The following is a 10,000-nucleotide window of genomic DNA, read 5'->3' on the forward strand; positions in this document are numbered from 1 at the left end:
CCCAATCTGTGATCTGTCTATCACCCATCCATCCATTCATCTATCCATCCTCTCTTTCTTTTATCCATTCATTCATCTATCCATCCATCCACCAGTCCCCTCGTTCCATTCATTCATCCAGCCATCCATTCATCCAATCATCCTTCACTCTCTTCCTCCCTCCCTCCCTCCCCCTCCCCCTCCCTCTCTCCCTCCCTCCCTCCCTCCCTCCCTCCATCTCTCTATCGATCCATCCATCTATCCATCCCTTGATTCTTCTGGGCATGCAACTGTGGATCCAACCACAGCTGTAAACCATCCACCCATCTGTCTATTAATCGATCTATCTATTCATTCATCCATCTATCCATCGATCCAACCATCCATCCATCCTTCCACTGTTGTCAACCTCAATCTCAACCCATCCATCCATCCACCCACCCACCCACCCACCCATCCATCCATCCATCCATCCACCCACCAACCCACCCACCCATCCATCCTTCCATCCACCCACCAACCCACCCACCCACCCGCCCACCCAACCATCCAACCACCTACCCAAACCCACCCACCCAATCAACCACCCACCCATCCATCCTCCACCCCACCCCCTCCCCAGCATTCCCCCTGCACGCACCAACCCACCCACCCACCCACCCATCCATCCTCCACCCCACCCCCTCCCCAGCCTTCCCCCTGCACGTACCTGCACGGCAGCACGGCGGTAGACCCAACCACGGCCGTCTGTGGCGTGGGCTGGGTGGCGAAGTGTTGCGCGCCGTCGTACCCGCCCAGTTGCACCGCCGAACCGCCCATGCCCGGGCCAAGCTTGATGTCCTTTGCCGAAGCTCCTGCCTTGCCGGGCGCCGCTCCTCCTCTGGTCGCTGTTGGGCTGCTTAGGACCTTCTGCTGCCCGATGCCGATGCCCGCCGCCCACACTGCCCCCACGCCCACGCCTGCGCACGCCCATGAAGACCAGAGCAGCCACGCCCACAGCCAGGAGATCCACCACGTGAACATTGTCTGTGGGCGGAGAGAGAGAAACTGTTAAGAGAGCTTGGTTGGGGAATAGTTGTTGTTGTTTATTGCTTTTTGTTGCAGCGATCAACAAAGTTCTTCTTTCTGTTCCTCTTTTTCTATTGTTACTTTAAAAATAAAAAGGATGATGGTGATTATGATGATGGTTATGATAATTTAAATCATTAGGATTATCTTTTTATTGTTGTTGTTTCTATTTTTACCATCATTATCAACATTATCATTGCTATTATCATTATAACAATTGCCATCACCATAATCATAATCATCATCACCATTACAATCATTGCAATCATTATCATTACCAAATATTTTATCATTACCACCTTTCCTATCATCATTATTATTGTTATTGTTATCATCATCATCATTATCATTCCCACTAAATAATAATAATGATAATTGATATAATGATAACAAATAATAATTACTATCATCAACATTTTTGCCATCATTATCATTCTCAATATATTTCTGCCGTCATCATTATCATCATTATCATCCTACTCATTATCAATATGTTTATCCTCATTATTGATATTACCGTTATCGATATCATAATCATCATCCTCCCCCCCCCCCCCCCCCGACCTCCCTCCTTTCGTAATCCTCTACTTCTAATCTCCAAATAAGCTCCCCCTGATCACCCCCCCCCCTCCCTCTCCCTAATAAATCTATCCCTGGACAGAGAGAGAAAGAGGATGAAGACGCTCAGATGCCCCAGATTTGAGAGAAAAGAGGTGAAAGAGAGAACGAATGAGGAGAGAGAGAGTGAGAGAGAGAGAAGAGAGAGAACGAGAGAGAGAGAGGAAGGAGAGGTGATGGAGATGGAGAGAGAAGAGGAGTGGAGCGAGGAGAGACCGATGACCGAGAGAGAGAGAGACGAGCAGGGAGGGAGAGAGAGAAAGGAGCGAGAAGAGAGATGAGACGAGAGGAGTGTTAGAGGGCGGAGCAAGGGGGAGGAGAGAGTGGAGAGGAGAGAGGAGAGAGGGAGAGCGAGATGCGAGGCGCGGAGGATCGAAGGATTGCAGGACGATTAGGATGGAGAGAGGAGGAGATGTGAGAGAGAGGAGAGAGAGAGGATAGCGGAGAGTTTCTGAGCGGAGGAGTAGAGAGAGAATGAGGAGAGTAAGCATAATTTGACTTTAAAAGGAGAGAGAGATGCAGAGAGAGAGGATTAATTTGATTTTAAAGAATGGAGCAGAGAGAAAGAAATGAGAGAGAGAGCAGATGGATCGGACGAGATTAGCGAGAGAGGAGGAGAGAGAGAGAAAGAGGAGGGAGAGATAGATAGATAGTTAGAAAGAAAGGTAGATAGATAGTTAGATTAGAATAGAGAGATCGGGAGAGATTAATTTCAGATGGGCTGCCAATAGAATCTAGATGTGTCTAGTGACTTTGTGAAACAGGAAAGAGACGAGAGAGAGAGCGGAGAGGATAGATGATTAATTTGATTTTTAAATATGAGACCGAGAGAGGAGAGGAAGAGAAAGAACGAGAGGGCAGTGAGAGAGAGAAGAAGAGAGGACGAGTGAAGAGATAGATAGAATAGATAGATAGGTAGAAGGGGTACGATAGATTAGATTGGAGACGAGAGAGATGAGTGGAGGATGAGGATGTCGGAGAGAGGATGAGAGCACGATGTCCTTACTTTGTGCTGAAAATGAAGAAAGAGGATGACTAGAGAGAGAGGAAGAAAAAAAAGAATGCCTCTCCGGTCCGCTCTACTCTCATGCGCAATTTCTGCCATGCAGTCTTCCTTCCGATCCAATTGGGCCGCGATTCGCATTACTATTGTTGGGCCGGAGCGAGGAGGAGGGTGGAGGGGCGGAGGGGAGGACGGGGGGAAGGAGGGGGGGGGGCGAGGGGGATGTTGTTTTCGATTGTTGTATTCTCGTTTTATGTTTAATACTGGGAAATATGGAAAAGCGAGCGAGGAGAGGTGGCGGCGGGGGGCGGTTGGGGGGGCTGCGGGCGGTTTGCGTGCGGAGGGGGGAGGGGGGGGGGGTAGGTGGAGGTGGAAGTAAATGTCTAGACTGGAAAGAAAGAGGAGGCGGAGGAGGAGGAGGGAGGAGGGGTAGTGAAGAAAAAGGAGGAGGAGGAGGAGGAGGAGGAGGAGGAGGAGAACGGAGGAGGAAGAGGGAGGTGGAGGAGGGAGGAGATGGTAGGAGGGAGGAGATGGTAGGAGGGAGGAGGAGGAGGAGGACTGGAGCAGAGGAGGAGGAGTCAGGGAGGGCGAGGAGGAGGAGGAGGGAGAGGAGAGAGTGAGGAGGTTGGTTTTTGGTAGGGAGGTGGTGTCGGAGGGGGAGGAGGAAGCTATCAGGTTAGGGGATGGAATACAGGAAGCAGGTGTGAAGATAAGAGTGAGGAGAAAAAGGAGGAGGGGAGAAAAAAGGAGGGAGGGCGGAGGAAGAAAAGAAGGAGGAAGAGGGAAAGAGAGGAGAGAGAGAGAAGAAAAGAGGACAGAGGAGGTGGAAATGAGGGGGAGGAGGTGGGAGGAGAGACGGGGAGGAGGAGGAGGAGGAGGAGGAGACAGAGGAGGAGACAGAGGAGGTGAAAGAGGAGGAGGTGAAAGAGGAGGAGGTGGAGGAGAAGGAGGAGGAGGAGGAGGAGATAGAGGAGGAGACAGAGGAGGTGAAAGAGGAGGAGGAGTAGGAGACAGAGGAGGTGAAAGAGGAGGAGAAAAAGGAAGAGGAAAAGTGGGGAGCGGAGGAGAAAGGGGCGGAGGAAGGACGGGAGTGTAAGGCATAAGGTAGGAGAGGAGGAGGATGGGGAACGGAGGCAGAGGAGGGAGGAGGAGGATTGGAATAGGAGGAGGAGGAGCGCAGGAGAAGGGAGGACGTGGAGGGAAGATTAAAGGAAAAAAAAAAAAAAAAGAAGACAGAGAGGGGAAGAAGGGGAAAGGGATGCTGGAAAGGGTGGAGAGTTAGAAGAAGAAAATGAAGATACATAGAGAATAACGGGAAGTGGAAAAAAGGCGGGAAGAGGCATTTTATTAGTTTGTGAAACCAGCGATCATAACTGTTACATTTTCAAAGGATAACATTTTCCCCTCTTCCCACTCAATGGCATCATCCCCTCTTTTCCCCCTACCCCCTTCCGTCACCCCCTCCTTGTCCCTCTCTCTCCATATACCTTTCCCTCTTCTATCCATTCCTTTATCCCTTCTCCCTCCTGACTCACCTAACTCCACCCCACTTCCCTCTCCGCTTTATGTCCTTTTTTCTGTCTCCTCCATCCCCCTTCTGTCTCCTCACACCCATCAAAACCCAGCCACCACCCCATCCACCCCCCCATGGTCTCCTTCTCCTCCCCCACCCCCTTCTGTCTCCTCCTCCACCCCCTCCTGTCTCCTCCTCCACCCCCTCCTCCTCCTCCAACCCCCTTCTGTCTCCTCCTCCACCCCTTTCTGTCTCCTCCTCCATCCCCTCCTCCTCTCCCCTCCCCCCAACCCCCCAGTGATCAGAGAGCAAGAGCGAGACAACTTCAAAAGGTCGGTTATGGAAGCAAACATTTATCTGACGAAAGGGAGAGAGAGGGGGAGGGGGAGTGGGGGAAGAGGAGAGGAAGGGAGAGTGACAGAAGGGGACTGTGTGTTTGTGCGATTGTGATTATGTATTGTGGGAGGGAGGGAGGGAAGGAGGGAGGAAAGGAGGGGAGAAGGGAAGGAGGATACCAGCAAAGAGAGGAAGAGAATGAGAGAAGAAAGGAGGGAGAAAGGAAGGAGAGGGAAGGAGGAAGGTAAAAGACGTAGGTAAGGAAGAAGAGAAGGGATGGAAGGAAGGGTGGAACATAGAGAAGAGGGAAACGAGGGAGGGAATGAAAGTGAGAATTACTCAAATATATATCACTGTTTCATGATCATCCTGCATATTTCAAAGGAACATTCTCGCTTTTTTGTTTAATCAAGGTACATCAACACATTGCATCATAGACTATTATAACTGCGAGAGGGAATCACAAAACAGTTCTTTGTATTGCTGACAATATCACCCATGTTACGAGGCGTACCTTTCCGTTCGGTCCCCTCCTCCCTGTATGTCTGTCTGTCTGTCTGTCTGCCTGTCTGTTCTATTTGTATATTTGTCTGTCTGCCTCACTGTCCTATTTGTATATTTGTCTGTCTGCCTCACTGCCCTATTTGTATATCTGTTTGTCTGTCTGCCTCACTGTCCTATTTGTATATTTGTCTGTCTGCCTCACTGCCCTATTTGTATATCTGTCTGTCTGTCTGCCTCACTGTCCTATTTGTATATTTGTCTGTCTGCCTCACTGCCCTATTTGTATATCTGTCTGTCTGTCTGCCTCACTGTCCTATTTGTATATTTGTCTGTCTGCCTCACTGCCCTATTTGTATATCTGTCTGTCCGTCTGCCTCACTGTCCTATTTGTATATTTGTCTGTCTGCCTCACTGTCCTATTTGTATATCTGTCTGTCTGTCTGCCTCTCAGTGCTATCTGTATATCTGTCTGTTCTGTCTGCTCTGTCTATCTGTCTGTTTGTCTGTCTATCTGTCTGTCTGTCTGTCTATCCTATTGCCTCTCTCTGTATTCGTCTCTCAATTACTATGCCTTCTCCTCTCTCTTTCTCTCTCTCATTCTCTCTCTCTCTCTTTCGCACACGCACGCCAGTACTTAACATAACAATTAGATGAAAGCTAAATAAAACGCCCCCCCCCCCCCAAACGCAATAAAACGAAAACGAAAAAGAAAAAAAAAAATGAACACGAGATCATATCATTAACCGCGTGTTATATGTGTTATTGCAGCTCGGACACTTGCTATCATGTCACATGTTATCATCTTTGAATAATTGATTAATCATAACAATGGCTGGTGATATTGATTTTATGATGGACAATGTTAATTTCGAATTTATGAGTTTCCGAAGAATAATTGTTGTTCAGACTGGATACTTGTTATTGAGAACTTGTATTTACAAAATTGCAAATGAATAACCACACTTTAAGAATGGTCATTGGGGATTGTATACTTCGTGTTCGTGTCTGTCTCTTATCAGAGATTCAATTATCGTCAGGTTTACGGTGAAAATGACATTTCTTGGCAACTTGGCTGAGGATAGCACTGTTTTCATGGTCATGGCCTCTCTCTTTCTCTCTCTCATTTTCTCTCTCTCTCTCTCTTCTCTGTCTCTCTCTCTTCTCTGTCTGTCTCTCTCTCTCTCTCTCTCTCTCTCTCTCTTTCTCTCTCTCTCCCCTCTCTCTCTTTCTTTCTTCCCACCCCTTAACCATTCCTTTCTCATCCGTTCTAACCCCCCAACTTAACCAATCCCTCTCCCCCTCCCTCTCACCTCCCTACCTCCCCCTCCCTCTTACCTCCCCTCTCACCTCCCCCCTCCCTCCAACCTCCTCCCGTGGCGCCACTTCCTTTCTTCCACCCACGAGCTCCTCCCACCCAAACCCCGTACCCCATCTCCCCCTCCCCCCACCCTCATACCTCCTCCTCCCCACCCTCCTCCCCCTCCCCTCACCCTCATACCTCCTCCCTCCCTCCTCCCTCCTCCCTCCTCCTCCCCCTCCCCCCACCCTCATACCTCCTCCTCCCCACCCTCCTCCCTCCTCCTCCCCCTCCCCCCACCCTCATACCTCCTCCTCCCCACCCTCCTCCTCCTCCCTCCCCCCACCCTCATACCTCCTCCTCCCCACCCTCCTCCCTCCTCCCTCCCCCCTCCCCCATCCCCCCCAATTCATTTTCCGGTTGAAGGAGCCCACGACCTACTAGAGTCTGGCATCAAGGCCGCTTAAACCGACATGCGACCTCGTGCAAAGCGCTCGCGAGAGACGCCTTAAGCGGAAAAACAAGGAAGGAAAAAAAAAAAAGAAAAAGGAAAAGGAAAAACAGGCGTGAGCGCCTTCGGCCTCTTGCTTATTTCTTTGCGAGCGCTTGCTTTGCTATTGCTGGCTTTTTGCTTGCTTGCTGGACACTGCCATGGAACTGCCATGGAAAATCCGGGAAACGGAGGAGGAAAGTCGGGGGGGGGGGGGGGGGGGGGGGGGGGGGAGATCATGAGCAGGGGGGGGGGGAGCAAAAGGGAGGGGAAGAGCAGATAGTGAGAAGCACAGGGAAAAGAAGGGAAAAGAGGCGCTGAAGAGGATGGCGAATGGCGGTACATGGGCGGGGACGCCTGTCGGGCGAGCCAGCTGGGTGGGGGTTGTGGGTGGGGGCGGGGGGGACGGGGTGGCGTGGTTGCGGAAGGTGGAGAGAGAGATGGCGGAATGGGGGGGGGGTGGGATGGCGGATGGGGGGGTGGTGGTGGGGTTGGGGTGGATGGGTGGAGGGGAGAATGGTGCGAAAGAAAGAGACGAGAGGAGAATGAAGAGCGGAAGGAGTTATGACGAGAGATGAGAACTCGCAGAGAGAGGGAAGGAGGCGAGGGATGAGGGAGAGAGAGAGAGAGAGATGGAGAAAGTGGGGGAAAGGGAGAGACGAGCAGAGAGAGGTGGAGAGACGAGAGAGGAGAGAATGAGCGAGAGAGAGACGGCGATGGACAGATAGAGAGAGTGGGGAGGGGGTGAGAGAGATAGAGAGATAGAGGAGAGGAAGATGGACGAATAGAAAAAGAGAGAGAGAGAGGAGAGAATGAGAGAGAGGAGAGAGAGGAGAGAAGGAGAGAGAGGGGAGAGGGAGAGAGGAGAGGAGATGAGGCGAGAGGGAGGAGGGGAGGAAAGGAAGGGGAGAGAGAGAGGGGAGGAGTGAGGAGGGACGTGATGGACCGGAGAGAGAGAGAGAGAGAGGAGAGAGAGAGAGAGAGAGAGGGGGGGGGGGGGGGGGGGGGGGGGGAGTAAAGGAGAGGAGAGCGAGAGCGAGGGAGGGAGACAGAGAGAGAGGGAGAGACGGGGGAGAAGAGAAAGAGGAGAGTGGCAGAAAGAAAGAGAGAGGAAGAGAAAGAGGAGGCGTGATGCGAGAGAGGAGAGGGAGACGAGCGAGAAGCCGTGAGAGAGAGAGAGGGGATATGAGAGAGAGAGACGGGAGGATGGAAGGGGGTTTTGTAAGGGACATGGGATAGGGGAAGAGGGAGGGATTAGAGGTGGAGAATAAGATGGATAAGGATGAACGAAGATCAAAGGATGGGTGGATGGGGAGAGAGTAAGAAAAGTGGAATAGGATGGAAAAAAAAGAAAAAAAAGAGGGGATGGGGAGGCGGGAGGAAAAAAAAAGGGGGAGGAAAGATTGGAGGAGGAAGAGGAAGAGGCAAAGGAAGATAATCGAAAGGGGAATCTGAAAGGAGTAGAGGTAGGGGAGGAAGGGGAAGCGGAGAAGAGGAGGAGATGGCAGAGGATAGGGGAAGAAGAGGGGAAGGAAAAGGAGGAGACAGAAAGAGAGGGGGGGGGGGAGGAGTCAAAGAAGAGGAGATAGAGGAGGAGGAAAGAAGGTTTAAGGAAGAGGAGAGGAAGAGGGACTATGGAAAGTAGGAAGGAGATATGAGAGGAAGAAAAGATGACTAGCAGGAGAAGAACAAGAAGAGAAGGAAGAAGAAGAAGAAGAGGAAGGAGCAGAGGAGGAAGAAGAAAAGGAGGAGTAAAAGAAGGAGGAAGAATAAATAAGGAAGAAGATAGGAGGAGGAGGAGGAGGAGGAGGAGAAAGAAAAAGAAAAAATGTAATAGGAAAAAACAAAGAGAGGATAAGAGAAAGGGAAATAGGCTGGAGTTGAAGAAAAAGAAAAAGAGCAGAGAAAAAAGAGAGTAGAAAGATAAGTAGAAAGACAACGAGAAAGGAAGAAGAAAAACTGAAAGTACAATTACGCTCGGAATTCAAAGAGAGAGAGAGAGAGAGAGCAAATGAAAAAAAATCCATTAAGAAATAAAGAGTAATGAAATAAACAAAAAGTGAACAGTAAAACGAGGATAGTAAGTGCAGAATAAAAACAACAACATAGTAATAAAGAGTTAAGAATAGGAAATGCAGAAAAAAGAAAGAAAAGAAAACAATCAAAAAAGGGAAAAAAGAGAAGCACATATATCAAATTCCAAGCTAACTTGTAATAAAACATTTACATCGAGAGAGAGAGAGAGAGAAAGAGAGAGAGAGTGAGAGAGAGAGAGAGAGAGAGAGAGAGAGAGAGAGAGAGAGAGAGAGAGAGAGCTGTGAAGAGAGATAGGGGATGAGAGAGGAGGAGAAGAGAGAGCAGACGAGGAGAGAGAGGAGAGGAGAGAGAGAAAGAGAGAAAGAGAGAAAGAGATGTACACACACACACACACACACACACACACACACACACACACACACACACACACACACACACACGCGCGCGCGCGCTTATGGTATATCAAAGAATAAGTGGCAAAACAAGTCCGACAAAGATCCTCCACCAGCGAGTCCTAACCCTTCCCCCCCTCCCCTAACCCCACACGCACTACCCACCTCACCCCTTCCAACCCACCATATCCTTCCTACCCCACAACTCCCCCCTTCCCCCTCAAGACAGACAAAGAGAAACAGAGACAGAGAGAGAGTGAGGCAGATAGAGAGAGATAGAACTAGGACGAGAGAGAGAGAAGGGGAAAGAGATGTAGAGGATGGAGAGAGAGAAGGAGAGAGGCGAGAGAGAGAGAGAGAGAGGAGCAAGAGAGAGAGAGAGATAGAGAGAGAGACGAGACGGAAGAGAGAGAGTGATGAGAGAGAGAGAGACGACGAGCGACGAGATGAGAGTTGGAGAGAGAGAGACGGAGAGAGATGAGAGAGAGAGAGACAGACAAAAGGAGGTTAGAGGTAGAGGTATACGAGAGAGACGAGTGAGACGAGAGAGTCAGACAGACATAGAGATGAGAGAGAGAGAGAGGGAGAGAGGGGAGTGAGAGAGAGAGAGAGGAGGAGAGAGGAGAGAGAGAGAGAGAGAGAGAGAGGAGAGAGAGAGTGAGAGATGCATGGAGATGAGAGAGAGTTGGAGAGAGTTGAAGAGAGAGGAGAGAGAGGGAGACGAGAGAGATGACTGAGAGAGAGAGAGAGAGAGAGAGAGAGA

At 50.2% G+C, this 10,000-nt stretch overlaps 1 protein-coding gene across 1 annotated transcript in view; it reads right to left on the reverse strand.

Moving 5' to 3' along the window:
* LOC122259591 (uncharacterized) overlaps window positions 1–1,002 on the reverse strand; it is a 45,290-nt gene extending 44,288 nt beyond the window's left edge. The window contains exon 1 of the mRNA XM_086542886.1: window positions 685–1,002. Coding sequence (XP_086399012.1) covers window positions 685–1,002 — 318 coding nt within the window. The remainder of the gene's footprint in view (window positions 1–684) is intronic.
* Window positions 1,003–10,000: the final 8,998 nt, after the last annotated feature.

The sequence above is a fragment of the Penaeus japonicus genome, unplaced genomic scaffold (genome assembly GCF_977035675.1).
Source record: "Penaeus japonicus unplaced genomic scaffold, GWHDUDI00000001_assembly GWHDUDI00000013, whole genome shotgun sequence".
NCBI classification, from domain to species: domain Eukaryota; kingdom Metazoa; phylum Arthropoda; class Malacostraca; order Decapoda; family Penaeidae; genus Penaeus; species Penaeus japonicus.